The sequence below is a fragment of the Malus domestica genome, chromosome 02 (genome assembly GCF_042453785.1).
Source record: "Malus domestica chromosome 02, GDT2T_hap1".
NCBI classification, from domain to species: domain Eukaryota; kingdom Viridiplantae; phylum Streptophyta; class Magnoliopsida; order Rosales; family Rosaceae; genus Malus; species Malus domestica.
In genome coordinates, this window is record NC_091662.1 from 4,321,077 (window position 1) to 4,336,910 (window position 15,834).

A 15,834-nucleotide genomic window follows, 5' to 3' on the forward strand; every position below is an offset into this window, starting at 1 on the left:
CCTGTTCTCCCCCTAATTAAACTGGAATAACATTCACCACTAATATTCTCGTCGTCATCCTCTTCAGCCTGAAAAATTTAGTAGAAATACTCAATGAAGACGCTTAATGTAGACAGTAATATTAGCAATGGAGGAATTGAATTGATAACCAAAACTGCAAGACCAAATGACTATTTAGGTTCAAAACAGAAACTCGTCTGCTAGATGTCTCATCTTTAGGCAGTGCCTTGTTCTTGTTTTTTTTTCTTTTTTTTTTGTTGTTGCATGTCTTGTGAAGTTCATGTAAATCAACAAAATTGATACTTTTGACACAACCAACAATGGAGAGGTAAAAAGTTAAAAACATTAGGAATGTCTTCATTTTTGTAATGGATTTTGCAAGTCAGAAATTCTGTTCGAGAATTTGCAACCCAGAAAGTCCGCCAGAAATTATTAACAATCACAGATAAGCACCGAATGAAGGCCAATCTAATAAGCCAAAATATGTAGGGCACTAAAGAAATTACCCAGTAACAATAATAGATAAGCACATATGAAACTAAAGAAATTTTTCATTACTATCAACTCCCAAAAAAAAAAAAAAAAAAAACTGTGCAATCCAAAAAATGTTGATACATAGTTGGAGTATCAATGCCTGAAATTGGTATTTGAACCACGAATATGTTTGTTAGCTTAAAGGTTTGGGTTGAAGTTGTGAAAGGAAATGTAATTTCTTAAAAGAAGGAGAGAATGCAAAGATGAATACAGAATGGTTCATGTGGCCACCTTGTTAAGGCACAGAAAAAGACATCAAATTTTATACTTGTTGCATCCAAGGTATGCAACAGCCTCCCACAGAAATTACAGAAATCAAATCAAGAAAAAAGATAATTACACAATAATTACACCTTCACTAAGAAAATAAATTATAAAAACGAAGACCGTGAGAATAATTACCTTACCTTTGTACGGTGATTGGCTGCCAAAAAAAAAAATAATGTCATATACATTAAGCCTGCCAATTACTAAAAACAAAACATTTTGCCATGAGGAGAAGTAAGAACATACCGAAACTTGTTTGCAAATAGATGAGAAAAACTTATTCCTGAAACAGATGGAAAATTTATTAGGAAAGATAAATCAGCCCACATGTGTGTAATCTATATACAAAAAACCACTCTCTTCAATAGCCAAATCGTTTCACAAATCCAAAAACACATAATTATATCTTGAACAATGCCAATTAATGATTTCCCATTTACTTAAGCCAACAACAAAGCCAATGAACTGATGAAAGAGCAAAACAGAGAAACAAAAAACCTCAATTAAGTAATTAAATGGAGTATTACTTGATAGAGCTGGAAAATTACCCAGTTCCTCAGAGAGAGGATCAAGAGTGACTGATGAGAGTGCAGAGAAAAGAATGATTGAGAAATTCAAGTTCTGAGCTCGAAGTTGGGGCTTCCACTTTCCAACTGGGGAAGAAATAACAGAGAAAACACAGAGAGCCAATCCACCAAATATTAATCAAATGGGTTTCTTCTAATTCAAAATTTGGACCACCCAAATTCCAATGAAGCAATAACCATTCAAAATCCAACAGATTGAAGCCCTCACAGACTACTAATTATCAATACCCAGCAATAAAAAATTTGAAAACAGTAATAATGAAGGAAAAAGAAATTAAAGCTGCAAGCCATTCTCTAAATCTCAGGCACCAATCCAAATCACCAGTAATTTGCACATAATGATAAGAATCTAGCAGTATTTCCATTGTTTAAAAACCCAAATTCAAGAAATCATGAAAAATGGAAACTTTATTTGGAAATTGAAGCTTTACCTGCAGATCAGCAGCAGCAAACGGAATCCAACGGCATGTACCTCAAAAGTGAGAGAGAGAGTTGAGAGATGAGTGAGAGAATCGATAAACAAAACCCCCCAAAATCACAAAAGGAAAATTGAACAGAAAACAAATTTGCAAATCCAAAATCACAAGAACGAAATTGAAACACCCACACTGAGAAAGCTGCAATACTCACCAGGAAGCTAGCTTTTCTGGGTAAAAAAATTGTTCGAATCGAATTGAAGAACCGAGGAAAATTCTACTGGTTCAGTGGTTTTTCCAGCAAGAAAGCACCTTGTTTGTAATTCGTGAGAGGTTGGACAGCGAGAGAGAAAAACGTAAAGGAAAGGAAAAGCGGAGAAGAAGTCACGATTATCGACGCGTGGGTTGCATTCCACTGTGCCAAGTTCGAAAATGAACGGGGAATGGGGAGCTTGGCCGAGGGAGACAGAATTCGAGAAGCAGCGTTCTGATTAATTTTTTTTTTTTTTTTTTATGAGAGAGGGAAAGCGGAATGAAGAGAATCGAGAAGAGGATGAACCATTTCAATTTTTAAGCGATGATCGACGCGTGGGACTTGAGGGCAAATTTGCCATTTTGCTGTGAACCCATGAAGCATCAGAATACACAAAAGTCAAGACTTGGCTTGGTTTATATAATTAATCAATAATATTCCTAACAAGAGCTAGGTCCATATATTATACGAACAATACTTAGCTGCTGAATTCCTACTTTCAACCAATCAAATTTTGACACGTGTCCAAATAATGAAATTATAAATACAAATTGAACACGTGTCCAAATATGATTGGGTGAAAATAGGAATGGCTGTTGAATTTTCAGCCGCCAAGTATTGTTCTTATACAAGGTTCTAAATCTAATAGATGTTGTGGCTAGACGAGGCTTATTGACTAGACGGATTTAAGTAAATTTATTCTATATTATATAAATAAATGTTTTTTTATACTTAAAATGACACATAATTGTATTGAGATATATAAATTGTAAAATAAAATAACATATATATTATAAAGTATTGGAACATGAGAGAAAAGACCTAAATGTGAAACGACAACTATAAACAATTATTCAAGATGAACGATAAATGATTCAACCATTTACAAGATTCAAAACATGAGATCACGATCTACTGAATGATTGCATTAACTATTAAGCGGTGCCCTAATATAATACATCCAAATGGGGGTGGACCACATAATACACCCAATGGATCGTTTTTAAGCTACTCCACTGCTAAAACTATTGCAAAATGCGCGTTAGGATTATACTTCTATTAGCTGCGCCTTTCCTTACTAGGCAAATGGGGGTGGACCACATAATAATGTTAAAACTGCTATGTCTATTGGGTTTCTCTGTTTATTTCATGTACTAGTTTATGTTCCTTTTATTGTATAAATAACTTGTACTTGGGATGTTGCAGAACAAGTTTGATTTGAATGAAATTACTACTATTGAGTTAGCTGTCAAGCTTCTCTTTATTCCAAGCTTGCATTTTGTTCTACCTTTTCCAATTCTCTACATCCCTAAGAGGACTGTATCAGATGTTATACACATTGGAGTTTGAGCAGAATTCTTTTTGTTATCTTGTCTCACATTGCTAGAATTGAAAAGTTCATAATATAATAACATTCGCGTATGAACTTGAGAAACAACATACTACTGGTTGGCCTGGAAGGTGCAGTGAAAGAGAGGAAAGGAAGAAAGAAACAAACACGAAAGGACAAGGACTATCCAATAGATTATAAACAATGACTTATTGGGGATGATTACGGCTATTAAATCATCAATAATGCATTATTTTAGTTTGGAATTTGGAAGCATTTGAGAAGTAAAATGACAACAACTACATAATAAACAAAGGTGATTAGAAAAAAGACCCAAATGTGAAAGAATAATTAAAAACAATTACTCAAGATTAGTGATAAATGATTCAACCATTTACAAGATATGAACTTAGAACAACAATCTATTAGATTGTTGTATTAATGATTAAGTGATGCTCTAAGATAATAGATCCAAATGGGGACGGACCATATAATACACCCAAATGGATGCAATCATGCCATATATAAACAATGTTTTGAAAGGACAAGGTAGCTAAAGCTGCCTTTTTATATATGTAAGCAACAACCCTAAATCTTACTGGAACTAATTAACTAATGTATTTATTAGACAGTTGGATTCCTTAGCAAGTGGTTAACTAGTTTTGTTTAGTTTAGTAGTCAGGTCGTAATTAATTAGTCAAATGAAAATGCATATAACACACCCAAATGGATGCCATATATGCATACTATTTTTGTTTAGTTTAGTAGTCAGGTCGTAATTAATTAGTCAAATGAACCTGCATATAACACGCCCAAATGGATGCCATATATGCATATATAAACAATGTTCTCAAAGGATGAAATGACTTTCTTGCCGGTATGGGGGAAGAGGAAAGAAACTAGCACGAAACTGCAGACCCTATCGATCCATTATAATAAATTTCAATGGTCCAATTTGTAAGTTAATTGTGCAACATAAAAACTTATTTACAGTTATCAACTTAACCACGTACCTGTGAAAGACATTATCTCAGAAAACTAGGATTAAGAACCAAAGTTCTCCTGGAACTCTACACAACTTAAGGCTCGCTCAATGGGGCTTGAGTTTTTTGTAAACTTGCGTATTTTTGGAAACGCATCAAATAGTAGTTAAAACATCCGGCCGTAAATAAAGGGTTTGAGATACCACCATAGTGATATCCCTCAGATGTGAGTTTCTCACGTATCAAATCACTTATTGTAAGAATATTAGTAGTGAAAGTTAAATACCCGTGTTGGGAAAGGAAGTCGATGATGACAAGAGAGAAATTTGGCTTGAAAAATGTATGATACTTGCAACATGCGTCACCGGAGTATCAACTTGAAGCTTTCCATCTCTCCGTCGTTAAATGTTTCGTAAGCAGCGTTGTTGAAGTTCTCTATGTCAAGGGGAAACTGAAGATGGTTTTAAATGAAGAAGAATGGAAAATATAATTTAGAAAATGAGAAAGAAAATTATAATTGAAACTAAAAAAATAAGAAATAAAAAGAGAGATTTACTATTTTCTATGAGGTCTTGGAGTTGGCCGTGACAGTAAGAGAGGATAAGCGAATGAATTGGGCCAATTACTTGCTCTCTTGGACTTTGGGCTTTTGGATTGGATTGGGCCAATTACTTACTTGGGCCCCATCCCAACTTATGACTTTTTGTCGGTCGGTATTGACTGAGGTGAACGTGCTAAACTAGAAATTTGAGATTTTGAATTAGCAAATGAATGTTAAGTAAGAGCGTCATGATCAGACTTGTAAGACTGTCTTTGTTGCGTTTTGTCAAAACCGGTCCATCTAATTACAAATTGTAACCATATTAGTTGAGTATATATATGCTACATCACATTAGTGAATATTCAGTACGGGTGACACATGGTCAGACTTGTAGGTTGTTCATTAAGAAGTTACCACGTTCTCAAGAGTGGAGCTAGAGGGGAGCACTTCCCTACCAAAGTGTTTTCCTTCTCCCCTTTACAAGGGATTTGTGTCACTATTAGATAGGAGATTCGAATACAAGACCTTGAATTGAGAGGCACACTTTTACAAAGCTTCTACGAGCACCTTCTTGTTTACCAAACTCATTGAGACTAAAGGAGGTCTTAACGCCATTTTGGCTAATACTATTCTATATATTTACGAATGGTTTTAAGTTTGGGTTTAATTGGATAATCAGAGAGTAGTGCATCAAACTATGGATATTCAGAAACCGAAAGCATAATTCATATTCCTCCAACAAGTCCACGCAAATAACCACAATCAGAATGTTAGTTCATAACTGGCCATATAGAACGCAGTACAAAAGCACTAAAAGCGTCCAAGTGAAAGTGCTTTCTCCTCATGCAGTTTCATTTAACTTAGTTTCACATGCCAGTCCGTCACACACTCAACTCCTCAACGTTCGGGTTCAAAGCATTCTTTATCCTTTCTGTACGAGAGACAATAAATTTAAAGTTCTTGTGATGAAATCATGTAAAACATTCAGAAATCTTGATTTAATCCTTTCTCAAGATCATAGGTTGTGTCATCTCAACTTATATCTTAGGTCTTATGAGTGCTCGTAATACACTAATACGGCACTTGTTTTCTGGCCAGGACAGAAACAAAATCATGTAGGAAATTGTCATGACAATAAAGGTCGTACCCAGTGCACAAGGCTCCCGCTTTAAGCATGACAATAAAGGAAATTGTCATGTAGGAAATTGTCATGACAATGTAAGTGTAAAATGAGACCGGAAAAACACTAAACAGGATGACTATGCTCTCTTAGCGTAAACCTTAACAACAAAGACTATACCGTATCTGTCACCAAGGGCGGAGCCACCATAGGCCTAGGGGGGCGGATGCCCCCACTGAGATTTTTCTGATGCTGGCATGATGACCTTCAGATGCTTGAGATTCGGCAATGGTGGAGAGCAGATCTTTCTAAATTTCTTTGGAAAGAAGAGATCCTAAACCAAGCACACAAACAAAAATTTGAGAACAGCAAATACAAAAATTCGACAGTGATCAAACCCATCAAGCATGCATATATAGATACATGTTATATTTATATACCATAGCATCATGAACTTTTAGTGTAATTTTTCTGAAGCAGTCAAAACTTTCAAGATAATCTCGTGCTGCTCAAATTGATATGGTTCTACAGCAGCAAAGCCCACACTGCGATTTTTCTGGTTCTACTCTCCGATCTGGTTCTGTAGAAGCAGAGCTGGGTCTTATTTTATTTTTTTTCAAAACCAAGCCAAAACGACATCGTTTTGGTCCTGGTAAAAAAAAATTTAAAAAATGTAAACGAAACGGTGTCGTTTCGTATATGTTTGAAAAAATATGTTCGAGGATGCCCCCATTCACCCAAATGTCTGGCTTCGTCCCTGTCTGTCACAGTGATATGCGACCATAAGCCCAACTCCAAGGATCAGCTTTCCAAGAACTTTGAAGGCTACAAATCAAAAGTTACATGCAGTGATGACATAATCATGAAAAAATACAATCATAAATTAAAGGAAAACATACCGACTTCTAGTTCTGGCAATTCACTATTGGCCCATATATTTGAACCACAATATGATGGATACCTACAATACAGATCACAAATAAAATCTGAGCAGACACAAAGTATTATGTTTTGTTTACGCAAAATCTGTAAGTTCTCAAGTAGGATAAATAAAGATAAACATATCCCAGCATAAAGACGACTTGTCCTGGCTAATTCTAAGAAAGCTTGTATCAAATGTATGATAGTTATTCATAACTAACACAAACAACAGTTTGGCCAAACATTACTGGTCTGAGCCATATACTGTGTGACCTCAGACAAAACAGATCCCACATGTACTCAGATTATGATTGATGTCCCAATAGACTTTTAGGCGGTGCTCTGATATAATACATCCAAATTGGGGTGGACCATATAATACACCCCAATGGATCGTTTTAAGCTCCTACACTGCTAAAGCTATTGCAAAATGCGCATTAGGATTATATTTCTATTAGAAGCGCCTTTCCTTACTAGGCAAATGAACCATATAATACACCAAGATGGATGTTATACACGTTAGCGTTTGGGCAGAATTTTTTTGGTTATCTCATTGTCTCACATTACTAGAATTGAAAAGTTTATAATATAATAACGTTCGAATATGAACTTGAGAAACGACATACTGCCGGTTGGCCGTAAAGGTGCAGTGAAAGAGCGAAAAGGAAGAAAGAAACAAACATGCATGAAAGGACAAAGACTATCCAATAGATTATAAACAATGACTTCTTGGGATGATTACAGCTATTCAACCATCAATAATGCACTATTTTAGTTTGGAATTTGGAAGCATTTGAGAAGTAACATGACATCAATCACATAATAAACAAAAGTGATTACAAAAAAACCCAAATGTGAAGGAATAATTAAAAAAAATTATTCAAGATAAGCGATAAATGATTCAACTATTTATAAGATATGAACTTAGAACAACAATCTATTGGATCGTTGTATTAACTATTAAGTGGTGCTCTAATATAATATATCCAAATGGAGACGAACCATATAATACACCCAAATGGACCATTTTTAGGCTCCACTGCTAAAAACTAATGCAAAACGGGCATTAGGATTAAACTATAAGAACTAGGATTGCAGGGAAGACAAAACACGCAGGAAAGCTATAAGACTACACAAGGTTTTCACTGTGATTGCATACCCTCAACGTTGTAGGGAGCAACCTTTTTATAATCACTTTTCAGATTACATCAGGGTTTCAAAAACCCTATTAACAAGCTTACATTTTGAAATTCAAATACTATAACTAATTCTGACAAAACAAATATTTAAAAATTCAAATGATTTTAACAGAAGCTCTACTTGATAAGTGTTGTTGACTGAGTAAACCAACTGAAGAGTTTCTGTTTGAACAGGAAACTTGACTCCGTCTAACATAAACTTGTATTAGCTAGCTTTCCTAGTCAAATGAACCATATGATACACCCAAATGGATGCCATCATGCCATATATAACCAATGTTTTGAAAGGACAAGGTACCTTAACACTGTCTTTTTATATAATGTAAGCAACAACCATAAATCTTACACAAATCCTGGTAAGTCTACCACAAGTGTCAATCCTTATCTCCTTATCATTCCACATCACCAAGTGTTTGCTCTCGTATAGAACTTACAAAAATCTCATTTAGTTTCATCTAACTTATTTTTCACAACGGTGAATATATTTCAATGGCTTGGTTTTCACATGCCAGTCAGTCACATGCTCAACTCCTCAAAGTTCGGGCTCAATGGCTCGAAGAGAGCTTCCACTTCACTCTGATTCACCTCCCTCTTACTTTGACGGGTTCCACTTCGGATTCTGCATTGACAAAAAACAGAAGCAAAAGATTGTTGAGAGTTGTCCCACGTTGGTGAGGGACAAGGCTTGCTATGTACTTATATGAATTTGGGCTACTTTCAATATTGTCAATTGGTTTTATGGTGGAACCTCAATTTCATCATGGTATCAGAGCCAAGTTGTTGACGTGTGAAGCCCAATGGCCACACGCACTTCACGTCACCTAGCTGTTGTCCACGTGTAGGCTTGAAAATCCGTCACACGTGCGGGGACGTGTTGAGAGTTATCCTACATTGGTGAGGGACAAAGTTTAGCTATGTGCTTATATGATATTGGGCAACTTCCCATATTACCAATTGATTTTATGATGAACCTCAATTTCATCAAAGATAACGACCTGTTCTCATACAAGGAAAGTAAGATGATTATATAACTGTAGGTCTAGTACAGGCTGTAATGGTTTATGTTGCAGCAACTCCGTCAGCAAGTGATTTTCAAGTAAGGAATCTTGAGCATAATTAACGAACCTGATCCTTGTCCACCAAAACTGCCCGCACACCTTCAGCAAAATCATTCCGCAAAGACGATCTTCTAGCAACGCGATATTCAGTTTTCATCACACCAGTTAGCTGGTATGGATCAAGTAAAGCACATGTTACTCACTCAGAAAATGTGAAATACTACAACACAAAATCTATCAAAAGGATGCAACCTTGAAGAGCTTCATTTGCCCACTCCACCACTACAACAGAAACAATTTGATAGAAAATACTTGACAGCCACGTACAAGCCTCTCAATAGAAGAGTAAGACAGATTTCATTTCATCATCGATAAACAAATGGCATTGACAAACTTACCAGTAGCATCTGAACTCTGCTGCTGCTTTTTAAGTTCATCAATTGTCACAAGAACCGACTTATTTGCACCAAATGCTGAAGTTATTTGAGGTAAAAGACTCCTGAGCTGCGCTTCGAATCTGGGTTGCTGCTGAATTTTGCCACAGTTGTAATTGACAACATTGACAATTGTCTCTCTCGCAATAGTACCTTCGTAATGATCCGCTACTGACCTTGGCCCGATAGGCCAATACCAAAGGCCATTGTTATGGCCACGAAGCTTATACGTGGCTGTCAAGCCCGACACGTGAATAGCATACTCTACTACTGTGTTACATTGTGAGAATTTTATCCAAAATTAATTGACAATAAGTGAATAAGTTGAAAGATTATGTATGACTTTAATTATGCAAAGAGTGAAGAGGCAATTTTCACCAAACCCCAGTAAAAAATTTGGGCCTCACAAATCACTAAACCCAATATGCTTTTCTCTTATGCCTTTCGTTCATGGTTTGATATTCTGGCGTCCGAGGACCCTGACATGACAAGTTCCAACCTTTTTGTTCAATTTCTTGACGAAACAATCACATTTACCCTTACGGCACGGCACGGTTCCGGGCATAGAATATGGGTTGGGTTCCGCCACAGATCCAACACTAATTAGCACTGTAGAGAAGGAAGTAAAGACAACTATTGATTTCTTACAACGTAGCGAGTCTCTTGACATGACTCCTGCTGTTTTGTTCTTATTTCACGTCCTGTTTCTCGAGCTTGGTGTTTCCGGCAGGGCCGGTCTAAAGATTTTTGAGGCCCGGAGCGACGTAAAAAAATATGCCCTCACTTTATATAAGAAAATTATTTGTTTTCACATGTAAGACATCGATAAAATTATACTTACAAAAACACTTAAAACTTAATAATTTAGAAACAAGGAAAAACTAATTTATTTTGTATCGTGAGAATGATCCAAAAAAACTCTGGGTTTACAAGTAGATAGATATGGGTTTACAAGTTGCGGATTGCTTTGCTAACTATGATGTTGATCTGGCTGGGGTTCATTGGTGAGATTCTTGATTTCCTTGTGCTACTTTGACATATCACCATAAGTTGTCTTTTTTGCCTTGTTATAGTTTCGTGTGGGGTTTTTTTTCTTCTTCTAATGCTGATTGGGTTCTTTTCTTCCAACTCCTGCCCACTCATTATTGTCTGAACCACACCTAGTATTACCCTCATATCCACTAAAACTTCAAGCTTTACCAATTTGTCACAAGCGAAGATGGTAGCTCCCAACACCAATGAGGTTCCAAACAATTACGATCGAAAACGCGAAGTGAAAGCTTTTGATGAGACAAGGGAAGGCGTTAAGGGTCTTGTTGATGCCGGGGTAGCCGAGGTTCCTAGAATTTTTCATCAACCACCACAATTGGACGATCAGTACTCCATCAACAATACAAGCACTGACTCAGAAGCCACCCAGTTTAGCATTCCGCTAATAGACCTTGAAGACCATGGTAATCCAACTAAGCGCAATGAGATTGTTGCAAAAGTTGGAGAGGCATCAGAGACTTGGGGCTTCTTTCAAATAGTGAATCATGGGATACCTGTAGGTGTTCTGGAGGCGATAAAGGATGGGGTACGTGGGTTTTATGAGCAGGACACTCGAGTCAAGAAAGAGTTTTACACTCGTGATCACTCTAAACCTTTGTTTTACAATAGCAACTTTGATCTTTATAGTTCACTGGCAACGAATTGGAGGGATACTTTTAAGTGTTACATGGCTCCATATCCTCCTAAGCCAGAAGACTTGCCAGAAGTATGCAGGTATTTGACAACCCAATTCTCTGGTTTAATTGGTGACAGTAACCTGGTGCAGATTCCTTCCTTGATGGATTAGATCATTAAACTCCATACTTTTGACAAGTTTAATGTGCTTTCCTGGTTTTCAACTTGCAGAGACGTACTGATCGAGTATTCAAAGCGAGTAATGGAGTTGGGGAAATTGTTGTTTGAGTTGTTGTCGGAGGCCCTTGGGCTAAAGCCAAGCCACTTGAATAGCATAGATTGTAGTAAGGGGCTACAGGTTTTAGGCCATTACTATCCTGCTTGTCCACAGCCAGAGTTAACTTTGGGCACAAGCAAGCACGCTGATGATTCCTTCCTTACGGTCCTTCTGCAAGATCATATTGGTGGTCTGCAAGTTGTTGATCGTCAAAATAAGTGGATTGATGTACCCCCTGTGCCTGGGGCTTTAGTGGTGAACATTGGAGATCTTTTACAAGTAAGCACACGTATACAATTGCCCTTTTTTTTTCTCCCTAAAAACTACTATTAAATTAAGAGAATAGTATCGTAAACTAAGCTAGTTTGTTAATGACTAATACTCGAGACAAGCTTTGGTCGCATGTTAGCGTTCTCTTAGAATATGTCTTAGAATTCTTCGATTATCATAATTAGGTCTTTTATGTTCAATTCTTTTTGGGATTTTCAGCTCATATCAAATGATAGATTCAAAAGCGTAGAACACAGGGTATTGGCGAACCGTGAAGGTCCAAGGATATCCATTGCCAGCTTCTTTAGCACAGGTTTGCTACCATTTACAAATCTCTATGGACCTATTAAGGAGTTGGTATCAGAAGACAACCCTCCAAAGTACAGGGAGACTACTGTGAGGGACTACGACACCCATTTCTATGACAAAGGCCTAGATGGAACCTCTGCCTTATCTCATTTTAAGATCCCAACTTAGACATGGAGGAGCACAGAAGCAGAGACCGCAACGAACAAATCCTGTCTACTAAATAATTTGGCATGAAAATATATATTGGTTTGTTTAATCTGAAAGCACTTTCGCACCACAAAATTCTGGATATGCATATTATTTTGTTTTCTGTTTGCATATGGTCTAATATACTTGTAGAAAGGGTTGGGTTTCTACCCTTGCGTCTCAGGTACGAAACTTCCCCTCCTATAAATTATTGTAATAGCTTCGAACTCTCTATCTTCCGCAAAAAAAAAAAAAAAAAAGGGGGGTTTTCTAACACTTCTATTCATCATGTTTACAGTTTTTGTGGCATGCGCTTAACGAATTCAACTGTGGTTGTGGTTGCGGTTGCGGTTGCATATCAATACTATTATACCATAAGTGTGGGCTTGTTTGAGAATGTTTTTGTTTGTAAGAAGCGGTTTTACACAGTAGTTAAAATATATATATGTAGAAAGAAAACATACAAGTTGGTTGACAAAAGGGGAAGAAAAATTGAGAGATACAGAGAATAAGAAAAGAAGAAAATCGATGCAAATTTTAATATATATGTAGTAGATCCAGGTATCCAAAGGATTCGGGGCTAATGTACCTGCATTGATGAAAAAACAAAGATGAGATTTTTTGAAACGCATCACATAGTAGTTAAAATACCTGGCGGTAAATGAACGGTTTGAGATAACGCCATAGTGGCATCCCTCAGGTGTGAGTTTCTCTCGTATCGGATCACTTATTGTAAGAATATCAATAGTGAAAGTTAAATACCCGTGTCGGGAAAGGAAGTCGATGATGACAACTGACAAGAGAGAAATTTGGCTTGAAAAATGTATGATGTTTGCAACATGCGTCATGAAAACTTAAGTGTCATGAAAACTTAAGTGTAAAATGCGACCGGAAAAACACTAAACAGGATAGCTATGCTCTCTTAGTGTAAACCTTAACAACAAAGACCATACCGTATCTGTCACAGTGATATGCGACCATAAGCCCAACTCCAAGGAACACCTTTCCAAGAGCTTTGAAGGCTACAGATCAAAAGTTACATGCAGTGATGACATAATCATGAAAAAATACAATCATAAATTAAAGGAAAACATACTGACTTCTAGTTCTGGCAATTCACTATCGGGCCATATATTTGAACCACAGTATGATGGATACCTACAATACATATCACAAATAAAATCTGAGCAGACACAAAGTATTATGTTCTGTTTACGCAAAATCTGTAAGTTCTCAAATAGGATAAATAAAGATAAACATATCCCAGCATAAAGACGATTTGTCCTGGTTAATTCTAGGAAACCTTTATCAAATGTATGATAGTTATTCATAACTAACACAAACAACTGTTTGGCCAGACATTACTGGTATGAGCCATATACTGTGTGACCTCAGACAAAATAGATCCCACATGTACTCAGATTATGATTGATGTCCCTATTGACTTTTACCTTTGAATTAGAGATTCATCTGTTGTAGGGCTATCCAATATTGGATTTGCATAAAACGAGCCTTTTAACGTATCTGCAAAACCAGAACACAAACGGAAAATGAATGATCCTAAGTTCTTAGAGTTTCCAAAGAAACAAAATTTAAAACAAAGAACATAAAGTGATACCAGGCTTTCCAGATTCCAGCTTCTCTTTTCCATGACTCCATCCAAAATTGTACCTAAACATGGATGGCAGGTAAAAAGAAGATAAGCAATAAAACTTTGTAAAGATTCCCAAGAAAAGCAATAAAACTACGTAAATTATTAGTTAATAATGTCAAGACCATAGTCTCTGAAAATCCAAGAGTTGAGATGCGGCAGGGATTTTTGGAATTTTTCTCTATTGTAAGTAAAACATAGATTGATGTTTGTGTTTACACGAAAATTATGCCAACGGCTTAAGAGAAATCAAAGTATAACAATGGGACTAAAATGACTTACCTACTATGAGGATCTTCAAGTTCCTTCTTCACCTCTTCGGGCAGATTGGCTAATCTAATAAACAAAAAGAAAACTCCCATGAGCAGTGCTATAACAAACTATCTTCCTAAATTCATTATGAATTGCAGTTAAAACTTAAAATGAACATGAAAATCCTACGTAGAAGGGATATACCTAGGTGACAAGCCTAGAAGATTCCCGCGCAAGGAAGAATATCCCGGAACCTGCAATTGAAAACTCAAAGAAACAATTACAAAGATGCTAGAAAGAAAATACGTATCAGTTTACAACAAAACGCTAGCTCTCACAAGAATCGATTAGGTATGAAGCATCAAAACAACAGCATGAGACATCATAATTTATGAGCTATGAATGGAATAATGGAGCAAAATATCGTTGCCCAAACAGCACAATCTACAATCTACATGACGGAGAAAGTACCCCGACATTACATATGCAAGTTCATGTGGTTTATCTTTTTAACCGATTCGTTAACAAATTCTTTCTGCACATATAGTTTTAACTTACCAAAACTGGTAATGGAAGAGATAATCAGTAATTAACAACGGTAATCGCATAACGAAATCATACTTGAGTGATTGATAGGATTCCCAACCCATTTGGTCCAAATCCTTCTTCAATCTTCACTGACAAATCTTTGTCCCTGTCCTGTATCAATCCAAAATCAAAAAACGATAATTAGAAAAATCGAATTCTCGACATGATCGACGAGTTAAAACATAGCAATTAAACAAAACTATGAATAAAACAATTAGATTCTGTTTGGTTGCTGAGAATGAAGAGAATAACAACCACAAAGTCAACTGAAATAAAATTTTGCTCTAACTTCAACGAATTCTCTTGAGTTTCTGAGCACCCAAACAGAAAAAAAAAAATTATAGGCAATCAAACCAAACTCTCATGCTCAATTTTCTCGGCAACCACAAAAAGAACTTAGAGGAGGGGGAGAGAGAGAGTTACTTGGAGCTCGGAGTAGGATATGGTGACTGGTGTGACGGTGGGGACGACGGGGTCGGAGGACGGAGGCATAGTTCGACAATAAATTTGGCGGGAAAGACGGCGGTTGGAGTGTGACGATGGGGAAGAATCCGTGGGAACGAAGAGGAATTTTGGTGCGGAAGGAGGGTCTTTATATCGGAGGGAGGGAGGGAGGGAGAGAGGTTGAGAGCGAAAGGCGTGATTGTCAATTTCAAATTTTTTTTTTTTAGGAATAAAGAAAGAAAGAGGTTGAGTATCAATTCCCTTTCCCTCCAAACCAAAGAATACATTCACGATCATGATGTGTGGCAAAAATTAAAGGTGGAGACAAATAAATTAAAGAGAATTTTCACGAAAAGTTCATGGTACGATTTATTTTAATGAAAAATTATATTTTTATACTAAAAAGTCAATTTTGATACTATTTACTTTACATTTTATTTTGTCATTATCGTTAAAACTAAAACAATTGAAGCATTTTTTACTATTTTTCCTTATATTAAATAGGTATAAGTATTAGTTAAATTTAAAATTAATTGTGTACTATTAAAA

General features: G+C 36.4%; 3 protein-coding genes across 14 annotated transcripts in view; 1 reads left to right on the top strand and 2 right to left on the bottom strand.

Annotated features, from left to right (window-relative positions):
* Window positions 1–2,420, bottom strand: part of LOC103449279 (disease resistance protein RUN1) — a 33,968-nt gene extending 31,548 nt beyond the window's left edge. For 2 of the 8 annotated variants that reach the window (XM_070806279.1, XM_070806270.1), the window contains exons 1-6: window positions 2,019–2,415; window positions 1,820–1,860; window positions 1,350–1,454; window positions 1,048–1,084; window positions 937–958; window positions 2–68 (exon numbers count right to left, since the gene is read on the bottom strand). The gene's annotated coding sequence lies outside the window, so the exon portion shown is untranslated. Of the gene's footprint in view, window position 1; window positions 69–936; window positions 959–1,047; window positions 1,085–1,349; window positions 1,455–1,819; window positions 1,861–2,018 lie in introns of all 8 variants that reach the window. The other 6 variants (XM_070806266.1, XM_070806285.1, XM_070806283.1 and 3 more) reach the window with 6 other exon arrangements.
* Window positions 2,421–5,525: 3,105 nt separating this feature from the next.
* Window positions 5,526–15,492, bottom strand: LOC103418031 (uncharacterized). 5 transcript variants are annotated; one of them, XM_070806408.1, is made up of 9 exons: window positions 15,265–15,492; window positions 14,875–14,952; window positions 14,458–14,507; window positions 14,284–14,337; window positions 13,969–14,021; window positions 13,802–13,874; window positions 13,451–13,508; window positions 13,304–13,372; window positions 5,526–5,842 (listed from the first exon to the last, which is right to left on the bottom strand). In XM_070806408.1, exons 1-9 carry the CDS (start codon window positions 15,331–15,333, stop codon window positions 5,834–5,836), a joined length of 513 nt encoding a protein of 170 aa, XP_070662509.1. In that variant the 5' UTR covers window positions 15,334–15,492; the 3' UTR covers window positions 5,526–5,833. The 5 variants fall into 5 exon arrangements, 3 of the variants coding, with proteins under 3 accessions (XP_070662509.1, XP_070662513.1, XP_028954879.1); XR_011571981.1 differs by lacking the exon at window positions 5,526–5,842 and adding an exon at window positions 12,770–12,939 and having other exon boundaries at window positions 13,113–13,372; XR_011571980.1 differs by lacking the exons at window positions 5,526–5,842; window positions 13,304–13,372; window positions 13,451–13,508; window positions 13,802–13,874 and adding exons at window positions 8,447–8,770; window positions 9,277–9,378; window positions 9,608–9,913 and having other exon boundaries at window positions 15,265–15,449.
* LOC114827697 (1-aminocyclopropane-1-carboxylate oxidase homolog 1-like) lies at window positions 10,735–12,527 on the top strand. The gene is made up of 3 exons (XM_070806367.1): window positions 10,735–11,407; window positions 11,540–11,864; window positions 12,075–12,527. Exons 1-3 carry the CDS (start codon window positions 10,863–10,865, stop codon window positions 12,330–12,332), a joined length of 1,128 nt encoding a protein of 375 aa, XP_070662468.1. The 5' UTR covers window positions 10,735–10,862; the 3' UTR covers window positions 12,333–12,527.
* Window positions 15,493–15,834: the final 342 nt, after the last annotated feature.

Bases quoted from the DNA above. Each gene is read 5' to 3' on its own strand.
- LOC114827697 (XM_070806367.1), top strand. From the start codon at position 10,863: ATGGTAGCTCCCAACACCAATGAGGTTCCAAACAATTACGATCGAAAA. The intron at 11,408-11,539 runs GTATTTGACAAC...TTCAACTTGCAG, and splicing joins GACTTGCCAGAAGTATGCAG to AGACGTACTGATCGAGTATT. The intron at 11,865-12,074 runs GTAAGCACACGT...TGGGATTTTCAG, and splicing joins ACATTGGAGATCTTTTACAA to CTCATATCAAATGATAGATT.
- LOC103418031 (XM_029099046.2), bottom strand. From the start codon at position 15,333: ATGCCTCCGTCCTCCGACCCCGTCGTCCCCACCGTCACACCAGTCACC. The intron at 14,508-14,874 runs GTATGATTTCGT...TTTCAATTGCAG, and splicing joins GAATCCTATCAATCACTCAA to GTTCCGGGATATTCTTCCTT. The intron at 14,338-14,457 runs GTATATCCCTTC...TTTGTTTATTAG, and splicing joins CTTCTAGGCTTGTCACCTAG to ATTAGCCAATCTGCCCGAAG.